General features: G+C 44.6%; 3 protein-coding genes across 3 annotated transcripts; 2 read left to right on the top strand and 1 right to left on the bottom strand.

Annotated features, from left to right (window-relative positions):
• Positions 1-442: 442 nt before the first annotated feature.
• gmfb (glia maturation factor, beta) lies at positions 443-9,255 on the bottom strand. Its single transcript, XM_086127605.1, has 6 exons — positions 9,173-9,255; positions 6,119-6,215; positions 5,184-5,233; positions 4,975-5,107; positions 4,815-4,888; positions 443-3,878 (listed from the first exon to the last, which is right to left on the bottom strand). Exons 1-6 carry the CDS (start codon positions 9,173-9,175, stop codon positions 3,807-3,809), a joined length of 429 nt encoding a protein of 142 aa, XP_085983731.1. The 5' UTR covers positions 9,176-9,255; the 3' UTR covers positions 443-3,806.
• A 952-nt stretch (positions 9,256-10,207) lies between these two features.
• Positions 10,208-14,308, top strand: lgals3a (lectin, galactoside binding soluble 3a). The gene is made up of 6 exons (XM_086127928.1): positions 10,208-10,357; positions 10,782-10,799; positions 10,883-11,587; positions 12,624-12,712; positions 12,889-13,045; positions 13,162-14,308. Exons 2-6 carry the CDS (start codon positions 10,785-10,787, stop codon positions 13,315-13,317), a joined length of 1,122 nt encoding a protein of 373 aa, XP_085984054.1. The 5' UTR covers positions 10,208-10,357; positions 10,782-10,784; the 3' UTR covers positions 13,318-14,308.
• A 759-nt stretch (positions 14,309-15,067) lies between these two features.
• On the top strand, positions 15,068-22,180 carry synj2bp (synaptojanin 2 binding protein). The gene is made up of 4 exons (XM_086128177.1): positions 15,068-15,230; positions 16,259-16,395; positions 20,545-20,640; positions 20,707-22,180. The coding sequence occupies exons 1-4, from the start codon at positions 15,173-15,175 to the stop codon at positions 20,851-20,853; spliced, it is 438 nt and encodes a 145-aa protein (XP_085984303.1). The 5' UTR covers positions 15,068-15,172; the 3' UTR covers positions 20,854-22,180.
• Positions 22,181-22,250: the final 70 nt, after the last annotated feature.

Genomic DNA, 22,250 nt, shown 5'->3' on the forward strand with positions numbered 1-22,250 from the left:
CGCCACCCTGTGGATATTTAAAATCTTTACTTCCTTTTTTTTTTACTGGCAAACCATATAATACAATGATCATGCAATCCAATTAACATATTTTAGATACACAACAATTTTTTTTCTAAAAAAACATTTGATCGGTATTTGTGTAAAAAATCATTCACAAGAACACATTTGTGTATATTTTGTCTCAAATTGTATTTTGGACTATTTTTCTAATGATATTTTTCTTTAATTTTGAACTAATATTGTATTTTATATTTTGTATTTGTCATTCAGTTTTTAGTATTTATCTTGTATTTTAATATTTTAAGTTTTTCCATATATTTTTTTGACCAAAGCTGTTTGTGTACGTGTACATACATGATATGAGTGACTAATCATCTAAAAATATACACACAGTACATGTACAACATTCAGTCCAGAATTGACTCATGGGAAAAAAATCTAAACATTATCAATGCTTTTATTTGGACAACAGGAGACTATAGATGCATTCTTATAATGCAGTATGGAAAATACAAATACAGTACTGAATCTCAAGTTTCACTATCTGATAAACGTCTTATTTTTCATTCTTTCAGTTAGAAAGGAAAACAAAAAAAAAACAGCAGGACAAAACGACTACGACGGCACTACATATTCATGATAATAATCGGGAGGGAAGCAATCATTTCAATCACCTTAGACCCCAACGCTTACTCAGGCTTTTCTTTGTTAAAGAGTGTAAGCAAATATATCAAATGGAATGCAGCTGCAGCAAATTGATCAAGCAAAAATAATAGTAATTAAATCAAAACAGTTAGAAACCTGTGCCGGAGTTTTGAGTCTCATATTTAAACGTTACAGTATTCCAAGAAGCAGATGACACACAACTTCCAGAAATTGTGCATCATTTCACTAAAACGATAAGTCCAAAGAACATTTTTAATCCTGCCCATCAAAACTTGGTCGCGTTTGGTCTTCTAACAATGGAAGCAGATTTAATTTCTTTATAATGTACGACTGACTGAGTAACTGGGATGTTCACGTTTGGAGAAACACCATGTTCGCTGCATGCGCCACATAGACAGATCACTACACTGATTGACACATGTAATTCGCTGGCTTGGTGAAGAAATGTCACCTCCACGGAAGAATATTCAATCATTCTTTGTGGCTTTTTTTTTTTTTGTCTTTACACTTTGTCACAACTCCCAGAGCGCCGCTTCCGATCATTATGTTCACAAAAGTCAGTATTTTAACATTAAGTGCTTGCCGATTAATTATTTTAATGATCAAATCATCTTCTTTTGGTCACATTGATTTTTAAACCCCAAAAAGATTGAACAACAATCACAAATATATGGACTTAAAAAAAAAGGCACAAAATTTCAAGTCACTGGCACATCCAATGCCCCCCCCCCCCAAAAAAGTCTGCGGTCAAAATAATTAATTAAAAAAATTAAAGATACAAAGTTGATTATTGGCATAACGGTGTCTCGAATCAGCCGAGGCTCTCAACTAGTTTGGGCCATCCTAAGCAAAGTGGAGCGACATCCGTGCAATAGAACCTGAAACGGGAGTTCAGAACATTCAGAGAGAGCCTCATCATTCCGTTAACAATAAGCGATTGTTAATTTTCTTGACGAAACATTCCAGCTTGGTGTCTTTCAAAAGTACATGCAGCATTCACGACGCGCGACATTCATCAACACGACTAGCGAAAGAGGGTTAGTTTAGAAAAAAAAACTAACAAACATCTGAGGAAGGAAACACGCAGCCTTCAAGATAACAAAGTATGTGTAAATTGTCCAGTTTGGAATGTATTTGAGATGAGGGCACCAATGAGGATGTCATAGGATCAATAAAGTGTCCACTTCACCCCCCCCCCCTCCAAAAAAAATGTGAGTGACCACCGGCTGGATGGATGCAAGTCTTGAGGAGCCGACGATGAGAAGAAAGGAGCGTTAGCGCGGAGCGCCGATGCGGATTTGGAACTGGGAGTCGCGGCTTGGAGTTTGAAGCGGGTTACGTGGGACAAGAGAAGTGAACTCATATCTTTTCGTCAATGGACGCTACAGCTTCGTGTTTGCTTTCAAAACTTAGCTTGTAGCAGACGTGTGCACATTTTCAGCATTACGTCTCTGACCCACTGGTGAAAGGACACTTGGATCCTCTCCTCTTTCATCTAGAACTGCTTCAGACATCAAAGTGTATGCAGAAAAGTGGTGAAGATTGCACGACTGTCTGTGTCCTATGTGTTGTGTTGTGTTATTTTTGTTATTTTGACTTCAAAATGGCGCCGCGTGAGTGGCTGCCTTTCCAGCAGCTCCTATATTTTGTTGTTCTACTTCTTCCTTTCATAACTTTGCTGCTGTGAATTGGGAATTTCTCCATCGCGAGACTAATAAAGGTTTTTTTCTTCTTCTTCTTATGCATTTTCCCAGATTGTAAAGTCACAGTTCATCTTATTTAAAGAAGCACCCCGACCCCCATGACCAGGAGTCTCGGCAATGCCAAGATTTACACGTGCCGCCCAAACTACACGGAAATCTTGTCGAATCAACCATACGCTAAGCAGAGCTGCACTGTTGTTGGATACACATATTAGCATTGCTGTAATTCTTGCCCCTAGGGAAAAGAAATTTCATTAAGTCACCTGAGAGCTTTTTTTTTTTTTACATTGTGGAGAAAAAAAAGCAGATGTCCGCTTTAAAGATGACAAAAGGTATTTACAGGGGCTTCTTGGTTTAAGACGCTCCTATAAATACAGTCGAGTTGAGTACACAACATATGTTGGTGCGCAATGAACTGCACGGCAGACGAATATGTGGTGGCCCGGCAAAGGAAGGGGTGTTCTGTTACCACCGTACAGTCTTCTACTTTTGGTCTGCTCGTGCTTTTCATCGGGTTATTTACTGTGATTCCGATTTGAATTGCGACACTTGGCGACTATCGTGATAAGACGCTGTGAGGGGCGGAGCCAGAATTGTTTACAGTTGGGCGGCCAAAGTGATACCAGAGCCCAATTCTCAATTTGAAGAATATGAAATCTTCTCCGCTTGTGTTACGAGTCCATTGGGCACGTTCATTTTATTTCGTGAAACCCTGACTGTGGATGGTATGATAAACAAAGACTTCTCGGCCGTGTCGTTTGTGCACTAAGGCGCCAAAGTAATTGTGATCAACGCGCGCGACAAAAAGCAAGCATTTCCCCATTAGGGAAATATTTGTTTTCATATTCTGTGTGCAGCTCAGGTTCAAAAATCAAATCAACACTTGAATGGTGGCCGAGCATACGAGTAACTCCGATGAATGCTAACGTGTGGAAATGGCAGTTAGCCATGCTCAGGTCTCAAGTGCCTCATTGTCCTCGACGATGCTTTATAATCCCTCAAATAAATCTTCACCACAAAGCTGAATTTCACATGTTGAGGCAGGACGTTTGATTTCCCACACCGATTAGGAAAAAAAAAAAGGAAGAACAGTACTTGAGACAAAAATACACAAGAAGTGAAACTAACACTTTTGGAACCTGTGAAAATGCTCCCAAAACTAAACACTTGGGACACGTGGATGAGTTTGGTCCACGACAAGAGTTTTCATTCCATACTGACACACAGAGATGACAAATGGGGAGGGTGGGATGAGACCTGGTGGTTAGCGGCGTACACGTCTGATGGCGTACGCTGTACGATAACCGCCCTAGCCTCAACCCGCAAACATTTCAAGCGGTGAGAAGCCCATAACAAGACAGGAAGTAGTACACACTATTTAAATCAGGTCGTGGTTCGGAAAGAGAGCAACGCAGGTGAACCTTCCGAGGGTCCTTAACGGAAGAAGCGAAGTTTCTCCCGGAGCCATTCCTCCGTCAGGTCCTCCGTGTTCCGGATCTCAAACACCTGCGGCGGCAAATATTGGAATTCAGGTTTGAAAATGTATGCCTGGCAAAAATTAGCAGATGGTGAGCAAGTTTTCAAAAGCTCACTAGCTTAATGCTAACACACAATGGAAACGGCCATTGACGGGCTAACAAAACTTATGTCAGTGCACATTTGCAACATTTAAGCGACGGATATTTCAATGGTGCAGGAACACAAGTAGACAATGGAAAACATACTCAAATGCATTTATTATTTGCGAAAAATGTTTACTACTGCAGCTTACTGAGTTGTAAAATTTGGCGTGTTGATATTTATGCTGCCCCCTGGTGGCCAAGAGGAGGCCACAGAAGGAGGCACAAAGCATAAAATCATGACGCGCCAACACGTGAATGGCTCAATGTTGTTAGCCGATGTTGGCATGATGTTTTGATTGTAGAAAACTGGAGAGGAAAAAAAAAATGCTTGAAAAATTAAGAGCTTTAAAATGACACAAAACGCATTCTTGGTTTGTTGGTGGATGTTGGCTGGTTAAAGATTTTATTTAAAAATGTCGGATGCGACTGTAGGAGAATGTTAGCAGGATTAAAAAACAAAACACTATTCCAAACCAATACCAGTACGATTATTCACATTTACGAGTATGCACAGCTAACTCTAGTATGTTTCCTATATAGAATTTTATTCAACACAATAACGCCCCCCCCCCCCAAAAAAATGCGCACAGACCTTTCTTCCTGACACAGATGATGATTCACCGATGTTTAACTGTCGCAGTACAGCGCTAACTACTACCACTTACCCAATGTCAGATTTATTAATTTTTTCGCCTCAAGTATCGGTGGCCGGTATCGGCAGACTCCAGGCAGACATAATACCTAAAAATAAGGCTAACATTGCTCCGATATGATACCCGGTATAGGTATTCGACCATGATTTGTAGCAATGTTCACAAACCTTGGTCAGTTGAGCAGTAAGCACCAGCTTGTTTTTACTGCCTGCGTACATCATCTGCTGCTCCGGTCTGCAACCTGCGCCAAAACGCAGACACGGTACATTCCGGTGAGCACGGACGGATATTGCCGATCTTCGAGCGTCAGGCAATTTGCGTACGCACCCAAGGGGCTAATGAAGATAAAGCAAAGAGGATAGGACACGTGGCCGTCATCGTGTTGGTATTTGTAACTGTACACCACAAATCGGGGCTGCCTCTCCGGGAGCTCTTCTTTCAGGTCGTCAGGAGAAATGTCCTGGAAAACAAAACAACAACAAATGACGAAACATGAACGCTTGACATAGAGTGAACTCGTCAAAAATTTGATGTACCTCGTGTTCTTCATCCAAGATCACGAGATGCCTGTCTTGATCGATCTTCACTGGGGGGTGGGGGGTTTAAAGGAAAATTATCCATGATGAGCGAATAAACAATACAAGAATTTTAAGCATCGTTTGCACATTCAAACTGTACTTAAATGTAGGACAGCGGTCACTGACTTTTTTTTTAAGCTGACAGCCTGCTCTCTATTCCCCGCAAATGGCGAAAATCCGGGTGTAATCAACACCCATTAAAATGCATTTGGGGAAATAAGATATTTCAGAGGGGGCACAGTGGTCAACTGTTTAGCGCATCGGCCTCACAGTGCAGAGGTGCAGAGATGCAGGATTTGATTCCGGCCCCGCCCTTCCTGTATGGGGTTTGCATGCTGTCCCTGTGGCTGCGTGGGTTTTCTCCAAGTACTCCAGTTTCCTCACACATCCCTAAAACATGCTTGGCAGGCTGATTGAACACTCTAAATTGTCCCTCGTGTGATTGTGAGCGCGAATGGTTGTTCTTCTCTGTGTGCCGTGCGATTGGCTGGCAACCGGTTCAGGGTGTTGTCCCCGCCTATCGCCCAAAGATAGCTGGGATAGGCTCTAGCACAAATTTATAATAGGGGTTTATATCAGCTTTTTCAAACTGATATAAACCCCATTTGATTTCAGATTGAAAGCATCTTCCTTCATTTTGCCAAACCCAGCGGGAAGCGGCGACCAATCTTCCCAGCGGGTGTACTGTGTAAATAAGAACGCACGCCAGCACAATCGCTGGCTTACGGCTTAAAGGCTGTGAGTGACCCAATTCTGGGAAACTGTCAAGGATTTTGACTGATGAAACTGAACGATTCATGAGAAGTCCGTGTATGACGAATCTTTAGGAAAACATTAAGTAAAAATATGAAAAAAAAATTCATGAAATGAAATGAATGTGAACCGATACTCACTGACGATGGCCGCGTTGTTTGTCTCCTTGCGGAAACGAAACTTCTTCAACTTCTGGACCAGAGCTTCATCCACATCACACACTGTCAGGGACTCACACTAATGAAAAAAAGAAATGACCATCAACTAAGCAATAAACAAATACCAATAGTCCATGTTTGACTTACTGTCAAAAAAAAAAAAGTTTTCTCTTAAAAAAATTTTTTTAAATTGAAAAAAACTTAGGCAAACACCACTCCCGCTACAGCTTTCTCAAAAAAGTTTCTTACTGTACATGTACATTTTTTGTTTTTCCCCCAAGATGGCGCCCGAGTAGGCAGCCTTTGGCAAGTGCTCTTCAAGAGCCATTGCTTTTTTGTTCTTTTTTGGTGTTTTTGTCTTTTGTTTTGTCACATGTTGTTTGTTGTTTCATCGTGTGGACTTGGTATGGACTGTTTTCAGCGTATTTTTTGGCCACGACATTGGTCAAAGGAGAAGTATCTGTGCTTGGTGGTTGCGCCTTCTCGGCAGCACGCCTATACCGGCACAGATTTTGATTGGAAGGAATGTCGACGCCATTGACTGTCGGTGCTGGACAGACCTGGGGCGCTTGTGTTTTTTTGCGCCTGTAATGGGCAGCATTTTTCACAACCCCGTTTTGTTCAGTGGATATGTCGGCGCTGTGGGACAGTCGGCGTTGGTGCGGCTGGATGGATGGTTGCTGAAGTTGAGGATGAGGGGAGAGGAGCGTTGGGGCAGAGCGCCGATGCGTATTTGGAACCGAGAGTCGCCGCTTGGAATTGAAATGGATTTCCATGGGACAGGAGAAGTGAACCAATCTCTTTTTTCGTCAATGGATGCTACAGCTTCTTGTTGACTTTGAAACTTAGCTTGTAGCCGACGTGTGCACATTTTGAGCATGACGTCTCAGATCCACTGGATAAAGGACATTTTGATTCTCTCCTCTTTCATCTCAAACTGCTTCAAACAACAAAGCGTGTGACGGAAAAGTGGTTAGGACTGCACGACTGTCCGTGTTTTATGTTATGTGTTGTGTTTATTATTTTACTTTATGTTAACTGTTTTGTTAAGCGCTTTGTTACAGCTGCCGCTGTTGTGAAAGCGCTATATAAATCAGCATGTATTGTATGTAAGGAAAGGGGATCTCTGCAAAAGATTGCACATTCATCTACGTAACCGTCTTTTTTAAAATTGAGTATAAAACAAACAAACACAAATATGTTAATGTCTTGCATGACGATCATCTTCAAACATAATGTAATCAAAACAAATTGCTAAATTCATTTCACAGGGTCTGAAAGGAAACTTTTTAGGTCACCTAGTAGGCACTTAGTTTCATTGCTTTTAAGCAGCTAAGAAGTTTATCCAGGCGGTTGCACAGCACTACTTGATGAAGACTTCCCGAACTGACCCACAGCTGAAAACAAACTAAAATAATAATAATACCCTGCTGGTTCAACAAGATTTGAATGCTCTGCACCTCTGTGTTACCTCCTCATCACATTACATAACTCCACAGTATGCAGATATGCGCTCCTTCAAAGTCTTCAGTCTGTATAATGATAGCGTCCTCAACAGATGGCCTGAAAGGGAGGCGGGATTTCTCTGAGCTTTAAGAAGATCCTCGGAGATTTGGCAGACTTTCAGCGCAAGTGACACAATAGGAAATGCAGTTAGACAAGAAGACAAAGAATGAGGAACCACAATATGACATTTGTGACACCAGTGCTACTTTCTGCTATGGTATTTTATTTCTGACCAGCTGGAGAGCTAGTTGGCTCGTTTGACATGTCTTGACGGTTAACTCCCTTTCATTGTAGACACGCAGTCAAAAGCAGCCAAGTATGAAAACAACTTCAAATATTTTCTTATTTTCAAAATAAAACCATGGGTGACATTGGGAACAATGGTGGCCACAATATATAGTGTGGGCACAAAATGCTAATTTGTCAACACAATTCAGTGAATTTAGGTTATTCCTAGAGTACCAAGCCCTGCTACAGAGTGAAAATATACAACTAGTTGTACATTGATACCTACAAAATAGCGGAAAATGGAAAAAAAAGGGGGAATGGACCTGATGTGGACTGTTTTCAGCGTTTTTTGGCCCCGACATTCGCCAAAGGAGAAGTATCTGTGCTTGGTGGTTGCGCCTTCTTGGCAGCACGCCTGTACCAGCACAGATTTTGATTGGGAGGAATGTCTACGCCATTGACTGTAGGTGCTGGACAGACCTGGGGCGCTTGTGTTTTTTGCGCCTGTAATGGGCAGCTTTCTTCACAACCCCGTTTTGTTCAGTGGAGAGATCTCGGTGCTGTTGTACAGTCGGCGTTGGTGCGGCTGTATGGATGGTTGCTGAAGTTGAGAATGAGGCGAGAGGAGCGTTGGCGCAGAGCGCCGATGCGTATTTGGAACCGAGAGTCGCCGCTTGGAATTGAAATTGATTTCCATGGGACAGGAGAAGTGAACCAATCTCTTTTTTCGTCAATGGATGCTACAGCTTCTTGTTGACTTTGAAACTTAGCTTGTAGCCGACGTGTGCACATTTTGAGCATGACGTCTCTGATCCACTGGATAAAGGACATTTTGATTCTCTCCTCTTTCATCTCCAACTGCTTCAAACAACAAAGCGTGTGACGGAAAAGTGGTTAGGACTGTGCGACTGTCCGTGTTTTATCTTGTGCTGTTTCTTATTTTACTTTATGTTAACTGTTTTGTTAAGCGCTTTGTTACAGCTGCCGCTGTTGTGAAAGCGTTATATAAATCAGCATGTATTGTATTGTATCTGACATAATACATAAAATCCAAATTGGTCCGTTAACGATTACTTTTACTTTGACACCCAAATCCGGAAACCAGTTGATAATTCATATCGCTTTTGACACTAAAGGGTGGAACTCATGCTAAAGCTACCAAGCTAACGCTAGCCAGCCAACGGTCTTACTTTTCTTCCTGCAGCCGCACCTCCAAAACTTTACGTTCGTCAACAACACCAAACGAAAACCCACAAGCGAACGTGATGTCAACTTTCTCACCGACATAAACGAAACACTCACCATTGTTTCGGGAGTTCGAAGCTCGTAGACACGGAAGGCTTCTGCTCGGAATGGAAGATACGCGTTCAATGATTTTTGTTTTTTTAAACTTCAGTTTGTGACGGATTTGGCCAATCCGGAACAAGAGCTCCTCCTTCTCGACGTCATCCGTCATCACTGACCGCTGTCTTAAATAAATCTATTGATGAAGGTTTTGAATTTCTAAACATGAACAACAGAAAGAGCAACTCGATCGGCGACATGAACTGTGGGAATAATTATACTTGGATATCATCTGATAAAAATACGCTTCGATTCAAATGGCGTATTTTTCATTCCGAAAAATACGCCATTTGAATCGATATCTTCCTCTGTATATCTTTTTAATATTCAAAAACAATTGTCATGATTAAAATTCAACTTAATTTGGTGATCGTAACAAAATACAAAACCAGTGTATGTATATATATTTTAAACATGTTTACATTCAAACTTAATAGGATGTCCAGCGTTTTGAAGGCGGTATTTCTCTACATTTTCCCAGATCCTGACACCAAAGAGCCTATCACAGAACGATTTTTTGAACTAATATTCTATTTTACAATCCAATAACTTTTTTTCTCGATAGAACATACGAGAACAAACAAAAGAAACACAAACAATCAGACATTCCAGTTCAATTACATATCATAAACAAAGATGACACATTAACAAAGGAACATTTAAGTACATATACAGACAAATTATTGACAGACAAACAAACAACTAAGAGTATATGTCAAAAATATTTTTACATTTCATGTTCTCTGCAATTTTGAGACTTGATGTATACATATCAATCAAAAATACATGGAGTAAAATAATTTGTCGATGTAAATACAGGTATGTACCTTCCCTGACAAAATAAAATGACATTACACATTTCGGTATCTATATTCTTAATTTCTATATCTTTTTATCAGTTCTAAATACAGTATAATGTAATAAAAAGAAGAATTTCTGAAAATGTCAATGCCGTGATGTCATCCAATGGGCGCGCCTGCACTTCCTCTTTTAAGAGTTGTGGCAGGCAGGCAAGCAGGCAGCTGCCGCAGCTTGTAGTTAGCTAACTTAGCTAAAGGAGGCTAAATTGGCTGGCTAACTGGCCTACGCTCCTGGACAACAAGCGACCCACTTTCACTTCTGAAGACTGCACCACCCGGCCAGGTTTTTATCGACAATAATCCCATATTCTTTCCTGTTGTCTTCTTATACTGCCAGCGGAGTTAACGAGCAAACGAGTTAGCCTTCTGTCGCTAACAGTTTCGCAGCCAGTTAGCCCAGTCACCCTGTCAACACTACTGTAGCAACTTAGCTCGTTTGGCCAAACAAGTAAATAGCCTTTAGCGCATACGCGGTGACAGCGCTTGATTTGCCTAGCCTAACGTCGGTTCGTTCCACTCGGGCCTCCACCTTCATGGACTTTGTTACTCATTTGTCCAGAATGGAAATGTTTAGTGTGCCATTACTCAGATGTGTGTGTGTGTGTGTGTGTGTGTGTGTGTGTGTGTGTGAGAAAGACACTCCCTCCTGCTTGACAGCTTGTTACCCGGCCCAAAAATACTCATATTCACTCTTGTCTTTGTTTTAGGTCATGTCGGAATTCTCGGTGAGTTTTCCCGTATGCATGGTTTTGTTAGTTATTTTTGTACAATGACACTTGTTAACCCCCCCCTGCCCCCACCACCGTAGCTAACAGACGCTTTGGGAGACAGTACCCCAAGCCAGGCCAAACCACAAGGCAACACCAACCCGACAGCACCAGCAAACAATCCTCCGCCTCCTTCCAACCCCGGATGGCCCTCGTCAGCCCCCGGAGCTCCAACTCAGCCCTCAGCCCCCTCCGGTTTCTCTAGTGGCACGGGCCCCGGGGCGCCAGGCCAGTTTCCCTTCCCCTCTGGCCCCGGAGCGCCGGGTCACTATCCTTCTGCGCCGGGTGGATTCCCTTCGAATCCCGGGATGCCTGGACAATATCCTCCGGCGCCAGGGGCCCCGGGGCAGTACCCTGCCAGCCCCGGGGCGCCCGGTCAGTTCCCAGGGCACTACCCACCTGAAGGAGCACCCGGTCAATTACCCGGTGGGCCCGTTCCATACCCAGCGGGACCTTTCCCCTCCGGTCCCGGCGCTCCTCCCGGGTCTTATCCCAACATGCCTCTCCCGGGTAACTACCCACCAGGGGGTAACGGCATGTACGGCCCAGGAGGTCCGGGCAGTTTCCCCCCTTCTGCAGGCCCGGGTGCTTTCCCGGCATTCCCCCCTGGTGGAGGCTTTCCCCCTATTCCCGCTGGCTCTTGGGGACCTGGCGGTGGAGGTTTCCCACCGGCACCGGGTCCCTTCGGTCCCGGTCCAGGCCCAATGGGTCCTTACGACAACCCTGCAGCTCCAGGAGGCATGCTGGTGAGTACAATAAATTGCGTTCAGTCCGTTTGCTTGCTGGCTTGCGGTGGTGTGGAGTAAAGCTTTTGTGGTGACAAACCTTTGGCTTGATGTTTTTCCACCAAGCTGTCTGGTTTAATCCGATGTAGAATGGGAAAATCCTTGGACCTGTACCGTCTGGTGGAAACAACAACTTTTTTCCAATCTGTTTCCCGCCTCACTGGGATGCAGAATTTCCTGACGAGGGCTTGGGCAATAATACGTCAAAGTCTGCTGGGGGCGAGAAGCATCATCACAAAGTCAAATGGGTTTATTTTTTTGAAAATATCTTCTTGTCTTTCAGCCCAGATTTTATCCGCCAAATAAATGAAAGAGACAAAGGACGTCATCTCCAGAATCGACATGTGGTTTGATGAAAACACGGCGCACGGGGGAATTAAGACTCTGAGCACCAGTGTTATATGAATTCTATACTATGATGGACACATTGAGTACATTGATATGACTGCTTTGCTGCATGCACAAAAATCACTATTTGTATCACTGGCCGCAATTTTTTTTAAGTCACTGCAAATAAAATGTATCAGTTTTGCTCATTTTTGATGTGTGGTTGCTGTTAAGGAAAACACACACTGACTTAATGGGCTTTTCAGGGATGTTTGTTTGCTTTTTTGGGGGGGTGCGGCGGGTGTGAAGAACATATCATCAGTTACTCACCCCAAAAAAATTCAGTCACAATATTGCCTTAGTGGCACCTTTTGTGCCAGGGAAGTGAGTTGAGGAGTTTCATTTAGACATTAGTCCTTTGCCACCCTCTTGTGGTATCCAAAGGCAATTGCAAACCATTTTAGGCGGGCAGCGTCAATTAGGCTTTAACAAGTTCAATGGTATGGATGAGCGTTTTCCTGTCAGAGTTCATTTTACGTTTCATTTGCCACTTTGAGATGGAATGACTTGAACCATGTTTCGCTCCAAGAGGACGTCTTGTCTTTAAAAGTGGAGTCAACGTGTTGTGGTGGGCTTCGATATGAGTATGATATTTTTGTTTTTCTTGCAGATGGTGCCATATGATCTCCCACTCCATGCCGGACTAATGCCGCGTCTCGTCATCACCATCGTCGGGGAGCCGGTTCCTGGAGCCAGCAGGTCACTTAGACATTTTTGCTGGCCTAGTCAGGCCAGCCTCCAAAGGTTGCTCGTGGCTCTAGCCAGCGGCGGACACCGGTCCTGGGTCACCGTTGATGTCGAACCCTGATTCAACGCCATTGCGAATGACTCAGTATTGTACCGAATGATTATTTTCTCCCCCTCTCGCGATCCAGGTTCCACATGGACTTCATGAAGGGCTCAGATGTGGTCTTTCACTTCAACCCTCGTTTCCACGAGCAGACCATCGTCAGAAATTCCAGCATTGGAGGCCGTTGGGGGCCCGAGGAAAGGGGCGGAGTTTTCCCCTTTGTTCAAGGCCAACGCTTTGAGGTAAACTCACAAGTCACGGGACTTGAAAGGCAAATCTTGAATGAATTTTCAAAGTAGTTCAGCCCTACGGTGTACCTCACTAACTTTCCAACACACCCTGACGTTCCTTCTCACAGCTGAAGATTCTGGTCGAGGAGGACGTGTTCAAAGTGGCCGTCGACGGCACCCACCTGCTGGAGTACGAGCACCGCGTGGGCGGCCTGGAGGACGTCACCCTGCTGCGGGTGACGGGTGACGTGGCGCTCTATAGCGTGGCGCCTAACATGATCTGAACGCCACTCACCAGAAGGACGAACTGAATTTGAACGAGGGAGAACCCCCCCCCCCCCCCCCCCTGAGAAATCCTGCGCGCGTCGCACGCCTTTGGAATTTGACACACTCATTTAGCAGAAGGTATTCTTTTGAAATATAATTTATCTCAGTAGAAAGCATAAAAATAATGCTTTGCTATATACTGACATTAGAACTGCACTTGTAACATAATAGTATCTAAGGGAGGAAAAAAAAACATGAATGGACTTTTTCAGCATGACGCACCACTACTCGTATTAACGGCCAAGACGCCGGAATTGAGCGTGCCGCAAAAGCTAATGTTCGCTAACGTTGCTCTATTACGTCTTGCAATTTTCTCTGTCGTACTATTTAGGACATCCCTTCGATTATCTTTCTTTCGGGTATATTCGGCGGCTCTACTCCAAATACAACAAGGCCATGTTCTTCGTGTCGGCGCTCAGCCCGAAGTACACTGGCACCTATGATGGTGTACACACATGGTAAAAAGGTCCATTTCATGCTGTCATCTGTTCCGAAGAATTTCACGTTTGTATTGCGTTCCAATGAAAAAAGACAAAAGTGAGTAAATTCTGAGTCCCCCAATCTTGCTGCTGTAGACTGCAAATTTCCCCAGTGTGGGACAAATAAAGGTTATCTTATCTTAATTGCGTTCAATGAAAAGCTTTCTCACTGTCTGCATCCTTTTGTAATGGATAAAACAGGAAGCTAAAGTTGAAACGTGCTATTTAAAGCCTTGGCTCCTTCCAAGTTGCAAAATGACAAATGCTGTGTTTTCCGGCGCATCGACACGGTGGAAGGAGGATGTTAAGAATGAAGTGGTTTATTGCCAAAGATAACAGTGCTACTTTTGTTTTGTTTTTTTTGCCGCAAGATAATGGCAAACACTAAGTGACTGATTTATTCTACCCCCCCCCCCAAATGTACTTGTGTATCGGACATTTGACTGAAATAATAAAAATGTGTCAGTGATGCTTGGCTTTTTAAGTAACGCCGACGGAATAATACCATGAAGTGATGCATGCACCTCTGAAATCATCTATATATCTTTTTATTTCATGTCAATTACGAGTTTCATACAATTACTCAATATTGCTTTTTGCTTTAAAAAAGTATGGCTGAAACACACTGCTGTATATGAATACAAACGCGCAATTATTTCAACTTGTTTTCTAAAATATTCCTTTTTAATAAAATTACCTCTTAAAACCAGAACCTCTGTGACATCAAAACACATATGCATCTATAACTAATTTATAGTTCCATAAATTCAAATTAATATATGAAGTCATTAATTCATGTCCCCCAAAGAATGTTTAATTGAATAACACGGTTTTCAGCCATGCAATCAAATGGTAGACACACGAAAGAAAATATATTAAACGTGAAATATTATAAAATAAAAACATTTATTTAAAATGTACAATTTTACATATGTCGCGACCTGAGTTGTGTTTGTTATATCGAAGTGAATGTCAAAATCATGTTATGAATGAATATTGAAATGTGAAATAAACGCAATATTGTATCATCCTTTAACATTTGAGTTACTACAAATATTGTTTTATTTACGTAATAAAATATGTCATCCAAATACAATATCTGAAAGAAAATACGAATATTAGTACTGTATACTAGCATAAGAAAAATATTTTTTTGGAGTGAATTTTTACAGGTGTCTTTCGCTAGGGGGCAGCAGCCGCGCGCAAAGCTTCATCTTTGGTCGTCCGAGTAAGCGAGCAAATCGCGGATAATTCTCCAATGAGTTCACCTTTACGCAATTAAGTTTGAGTGCTGCGTCGCCTCTTCTTTTCAACGATCTCCTTCACAACAACCATGAACGGCTCGCTACCCTCGAACACGGTGGACATAAAACTCAAGCGAGGGCCGGCAGGTAAAGATCATTTCATGGCAGCGGTGGTTAGCCCTAGTCGCAGCTAAGTTACGTGGCTAGTGGTGAAACTCATCGAGCTAGTGGCTAAGTAACTCACCAAGTTAACGAAAGACAAATGAATTAATTGCTGGCAGCGTTGGCAAAACATTCTTGCTGACGACTGGAGTCAAACCGATGGATTGTTGTCCCTCATCAATGCGTTTGTATGCTTGTGGACGCCTTTTTTTCAATGTTTTTGCTCGGCCTGTCATCTGAAAGTGAATCTGACTGTGCTTGCGCTGGACATGGTACCCAACTCAAGACATTCCGGTGCCTATTTAAAACTTTCGACGAGGGCTGAAGACTTTGAAAAATAAAGTAATTGCCAAAAAGTGCAACTTTCAAGATTTTGTTCGGTAATTAAAAGGACAATTAATTAAGCATCATGTATGGACGCATATTTTTACTGATTGCAAAGGACTCTTTGACTTAAATAATTTGGTACTTACTAATTTAGACAAGTGCATAATCGTGAGACATTTTGATCGCATTTTGTTTTAAGTTTTCCCCCTGAAAGGCGCAGTAAAAACTGATACGAAGGAAAAAGTTTCTTTGGAAATTGTGTTTTTCAAAATCCTAATTTGCAAACATTTCCTTTACAATGATCAATATTTTCGCCAATTTTCTGATATGTCGCTGACCTAAGTATAATCTGTATATGTATTTTCTGCACTGTCAATATTAAATAATGGTCAGTTTTTTTAAAATAAAGGATGAAATTTTAATCCGATTAATCAACACAAAATTATGTTATCGACAGGATCATTTGATGAAGCCCTTGAAAATTGTCTTGAATAATGTAATTTTTGTTAGATTTGTTTTTTTAAAGCAAACGGAAAAAACATGATTCACTTTGGAAATTATATTTGTGTTTTTGTGCGTGTGTCTGTGTGTGTGAGACGGGAGGGTACATTACCTTAAGGCCATTTCACCGAGCCCCAATGAAGACATTCCTGTCATTCCCTTGTGCTCCCGTGATGTCTTTGCAGGCCTGGGCTTCAATATTGTGGGCGGCGTGGACCAGGAGTACGTCGTCAATGACAGCGGCATCTACGTGTCCAAAATTAAGGAGGATGGCGCCGCGGCGCTGGACGGGAGGCTTCAGGAGGGCGACCGGATCCTAGCGGTAAAAAAAGAAAAAACAAACACCAACATACTTTTGAGCTTCACGCACAAATGTACATGCTACAGGGAAAAGTAACACATCCTGACCGACGTTGTGGTTCACCTTTCGTGCGCTCGTTGTATCACAGGTTTTTAGGTGTGGTTTTTTTTGGGGGGCGGGGGGGTGTTTCCAGGATACAGTGCTGCCTTGAGATACAAGTTCAATTCGTTGCCTGACCACATCTCAAATCAAATGGGGGGGTCATTGTGTATGTAAATTCACAAAATGGTCTGACGTAACCTCTCCGTGAGCCGTCACCTTACCGTGGTGGAGGGGTTTGTGTGTCCCAATGATCCTAGGAGCTAAGTTGTCTGGGGCTTTATGCCCCTGGCAGGGTCACCCATGGCAAACAGGTTCTAGGTGAGGGACCAGACAAAGCACGGCTCCAAGACCCCTTATGATAAAAAAAATTAAAGGATCTCAGTTTCCCTTGCCCGGACGCGGGTCACCGGGGCCCCCCTCTGGAGCCAGGCCTGGAGGTGGGGCTCGTTGGCGAGCGCCTGGTGGCCGGGCCTACACCCATGGGGCCCGGCCGGGCTCAGCCCGAAGAGGCAACGTGGGTCCCCCTTCTCATGGTCTCACCACCCGTGGGAGGGGTCAAAGGGGTCGGGTGCAATGCGAGCTGGGCGGCAGCCAAAGGCGGGGACCCTGGCGGTCCGATCCTCGGCTGCAGAAGCTAGCTCTTGGGACATGGAATGTCACCTCTCTGGCAGGGAAGGAGCCCGAGCTGGTGTGTGAGGTAGAGAAGCTCCGACTGGATATAGTCGGACTTGCCTCCACACACAGCCTGGGTTCTGGTACTAGTTCTCTCGAGAGGGGTTGGACTCTCTTCCACTCTGGAGTTGCTCATGGTGAGAGGCGCAGAGCAGGTGTGGGCATACTCATTGCCCCCCGGCTCAGTGCCTGTACATTGGGGTTCACACCGGTAGACGAGAGGGTTGCTTCCCTCCGCCTTCGGGTGGGGGGACGGGTCCTGACTGTTGTTTGTGCATATGCACCAAACGGCAGCTCAGCATACCCACCCTTTTTGGAGTCCTTGGAGGGTGTGCTGGAGAGTACTCCTGCTGGGGACTCCCTTGTTCTGCTGGGGGACTTCAATGCTCACGTGGGCAATGACAGTGAGACCTGGAGGGGCGTGATTGGGAGGAACGGCCCCCCCGATCAGAACTCGAGTGGTGTTTTGTTATTGGACTTCTGTGCTCGCCACGGATTGTCCATAACGAACACCTTGTTCAAACATAAGGGTGTCCATATGTGCACTTGGCACCAGGACACCCTAGGCCGTAGTTCGATGATCGACCTTGTGGTTGTATCATCGGATTTGCGGCCGCATGTTTTGGACACTCGGGTGAAGAGAGGGGCGGAGCTGTCAACTGATCACCACCTGGTGGTGAGTAGGCTCCGATGGTGGGGGAAGATGCCGGTCCGTCCTGGCAGACCCAAACGTATTGTGAGGGTTTGTTGGGAGCGTCTGGCAGAATCCCCTGTCAGAAGGAGTTTCAACTCCCACCTCCGACAGAGCTTTTCCCATGTTCCGGGGGAGACGGGGGACATTGAGTCCGAGTGGACCATGTTCCGTGCCTCTATTGTTGAGGCGGCCAATCTGAGTTGTGGCCGTAAGGTGGTTGGTGCCTGTCGTGGCGGCAACCCTCGTACTCGCTGGTGGACACCAGCAGTAAGGGATGCCGTCAAGCTGAAGAAGGAGTCCTATCGAGCCTTTATGGCCTGTGGGACCCCAGAGGCAGCTGACGGGTATCGACTGGCCAAGCGGAACGCAGCTTCGGTGGTCGCCGAGGCAAAAACCCGAGCGTGGGAAGAGTTCGGTGAGGCCATGGAAGCCGACTTCCGGACGGCTTCGAGGAAATTCTGGTCCACCATCCGACGTCTCAGGAGGGGGAAGCAGTGCACCACTAACACTGTGTACAGTGGGGATGGGGCACTGCTGACTTCGACTCGGGACGTTGTGAACCGGTGGGCAGAGTACTTCGAAGACCTCCTCAACTCCACCAACACGTCTTCCTTGGAGGAAGCAGAGTCTGAGGACCCTGAGGTGGGCTCTCCTATCTCTGTGGTTGAAGTCACCGATGTGGTTAAAAAGCTCCTCGGTGGCAGGGCCCCAGGGGTGGATGAGATCCGCCCGGAGTTCCTCAAGGCTCTGGATGTTGTGGGGCTGTCCTGGTTGACACGCCTCTGCAACATCGCGTGGTCAACGGGGAGAGTGCCTCTGGATTGGCAGACCGGGGTGGTAGTCCCTCTTTTTAAAAAGGGGGACCGGAGGGTGTGTTCCAACTACAGAGGGATCACACTCCTCAGCCTCCCTGGTAAGGTCTATTCAGGGGTGCTGGAGAGGAGGGTCCGTCAGGAAGTCGAGCCTCAGATTGAGGAGGAGCAGTGTGGTTTTCGTCCCGGCCGTGGAACAGTGGACCAGCTCTACACCCTTAGCAGGGTCCTCGAGGGTATGTGGGAATTCGCCCAACCAGTCTACATGTGTTTTGTGGACTTGGAGAAGGCGTTTGACCGTGTCCCTCGGGGAGTTCTGTGGGGGGTGCTTCGTGGGTATGGGGTACCGAACCCCCTGATACGGGCTATTCGGTCACTATACCACCGATGTCAGAGTTTGGTTCGCATTGCCGGCAGTAAGTCGGAATCGTTTCCAGTGAGGGTAGGACTCCGCCAAGGCTGCCCTTTGTCGCCGATTCTGTTCATAATCTTTATGGACAGAATTTCTAGGCGCAGCCGAAGCGTTGAGGGCGTCCGTTTTGGTGGCCTCAGTATTGCATCCCTGCTTTTTGCAGATGATGTGGTGCTGTTGGCTCCTTCAAACGGGGCTCTCCAACTCTCACTGGAGCGTTTCGCAGCTGAGTGTGAAGCGGTTGGGATGAAAATCAGCACCTCCAAATCTGAAACCATGGTCCTCAGTCGGAAAAGGGTGGAGTGCCCCCTCCGGGTCGGGGGAGAGATCTTGCCCCAAGTGGAGGAGTTTAAGTATCTTGGGGTCTTGTTCACGAGTGAGGGCAGGAGGGAGCGAGAGATCGACAGGCGGATCGGTGCAGCGTCTGCTGTGATGCGGACGTTGTATCGGTCTGTCGTGGTGAAGAAGGAGCTGAGCCAAAGGGCGAAGCTCTCAATTTACCGGTCGATCTACGTTCCAACCCTCATCTATGGTCACGAGCTATGGGTCGTGACCGAAAGAACGAGATCCCGGATACAAGCGGCCGAAATGAGTTTTCTCCGCAGGGTGTCCGGGCTCTCCCTTAGAGATAAGGTGAGAAGCTCGGTCATCCGGGAGGGGCTCAGAGTCGAGCCGCTTCTCCTCCACATCGAGAGGAGCCAGATGAGGTGGCTTGGGCATCTGATTCGGATGCCTCCTGAACGCCTCCCTGGTGAGGTGTTCCGGGCATGTCCCACCGGGAGGAGACCCCGAGGAAGACCCAGGACACGCTGGAGTGACTATGTCACCCAGCTGGCCTGGGAACGCCTCGGGATCCCCCGGGGAGAGCTGGAAGAAGTAGCTAGGGAGAGGGAAGTCTGGGCTTCCCTGCTAAAGCTGTTGCCCCCGCGACCCGGCCCCGGATAAGCGGTAGAAGATGGATGGATGGATGGATGGTCTGACGTAATTGGACTAGGAAAGGACATCTTTCAATCTCTTTTGACCCTGACATAATTTATTTTTTTTTTGGAGTGACTTTGGGTTCCTTTGCTTTTATTCCACCCCCTGTTGACATCAACCATATTTTCAGCTAAAACAAGACAACGCTACCTGCGTCCTAACAGTTTCATGGTGTCAGAGGTTTTACATGCAGAGGTGGAGGCTGGAGCAGACTCTTTCTCTTTGCACTTTTTTCCACCAGGGTGATTTTTGTTTTCAAACCCAGTTTCAATATATATATAGATATAAAAAAGTGAAAAAACAATTCATTTTATCGTGCTTTATCTGTTTGAAAGTGCTCTATAAATACAGTTGAGTTGAGAGAGTTGAGTTTGTTTTCAATTTTTATTTATGAATTTAAAAAAAAATCACATTTGTTGAGCCTGACGCTTTATTTTTATTTATTTATTATTATTATTATTTTATTTTTTTTTGGGGGGGGGGGGTGTTTATATGTGTAGATCAATGGTGTCAAGCTGGAGGAACAGACACACAGAGCTGCTGTGGATTTGTTCCGGACAGCGGGGGAGGACGTGGATCTACGTGTTCTGAAAAAGGTACGATGGAAATAAAGCATGACCAAAAAAAAAAAAATTATAATAATTATTTTCTCCTATTTGCAGTCGCCCCATCATATGAACGGATCCTCCGATTCCCAAGCCGATCCTGCGCCCTCAGCGCCTTATCTGGGACTACTCGCTGTGCTAACAGGAGCCGCCGCTGCCCTCTTCGCATTCGTTTACATCCGTAACATCAGGAGACCGTTTTAACAATTCCATATCTTTTTTTTTTTTTAAAGGATTGAGCATGTTCCTTAAGGCCAAAGAAGGGAAATTGAAAAAAAAAAGTTTTTTTTCTTTCGATGAGCTAATGACGCATTTTTCTTCGCAGAGATACACGCCATCACGCTGCTTTGTGGGACGTCCCTTCGTAACATGGCCATCCTTAAATAAAGGCCATCACATGCCAGGATCTAAATCATACACATGCAAAAAAAAAAAAAAAACGTTATAACTGACACAAGATGTCGCAAGATGGCATCAAAGCACTTTTCTCAATTGAACCTCCTTCGCTCATATCAACATAGTTCCTTGGCCACCGGATGGCATCAAAGAAGCGTTGATGTTTCCGTGTGCTTTTGGCTGCACACGGAAACAGTGAAGAGGATGATATTTTCAGCCAATAACCAAGAATTGGTTCCCGGTAATAATCCGGCAATGCCAAACCGCTAAAATGCGAAAATTGAGTGTTATCGGGTCTTGCCGCACTGGTGACTCAAATTGGAGTGTGCTGCTTGGCTACTATCTGAATGCGTGCTTCTGTCCAGTCTCTCATTTAGATTGTGTTGAAGAACAATATCTATATATTTTGGGGGGCCATGTCACATTTTATAGGTTAATTCAGTTATAAAAATGTGTTATTCTCCTTAATACTTCAAGATTGATCAAATTATAAATTAAAACATTTTGGGTTTTTTTAAGATCTGAATATTTCTCGGTCAACACTGCCACTTTTATACTGCTATATAGTTTGGTAGTCAAATAAACCATTTTCAAACTTTGCACACCGAATCAACAAGGTTTTTTTTTTTTGGGCTGTTGTCACTATTCTTACCTGAAAATGGAACCACAGAAACTACATAGTGTTGAATCAAGTCCGGTCTTTTAAAGTTGCTAAATTGGTGCGCTGTGAATTCCAAGTCTTAATTCGAGATGCCGCCATTTTTGAAATCACATGACTTCTACATTCCCCATGACTGTGCAAAGAGGCGTGAGTAGCTCTGAAGATATCAGCTTCGCAAAGGTTTATTTTTGCACTAGCCACAATCATGGAGCAGCTCCAATGGGAAAGAGAGTTGTGCGCGCGCGTGTTGGAAAGTTTCTAGTGTCTGTTGTCTTGTAAATACATTTCATGTCACTCTGCTGAGGATTGTGAATACTGTGCACTGTATGCCAGAAGAGGAAATAAATGAGAAAAATTCAAGTGTTTTACATCACAGCAACTGTTAATGCATGTAAAATGCCTTTGTGTGCACCCTTTGTACATAGTTGCCAGAATGCATATTTATGTTATGTAATAAAATCAAATGTAAAGTAATTGAGGATCCCCTTCAGTACTGGGAGGGCCAGGTGTGCGGCTATTGAAAACTTTATGGGCCACTTGGTAC

This window comes from Hippocampus guttulatus, chromosome 13 (genome assembly GCF_054856545.1).
Source record: "Hippocampus guttulatus isolate MCC_2025c chromosome 13, RoL_Hgut_1.0, whole genome shotgun sequence".
NCBI classification, from domain to species: domain Eukaryota; kingdom Metazoa; phylum Chordata; class Actinopteri; order Syngnathiformes; family Syngnathidae; genus Hippocampus; species Hippocampus guttulatus.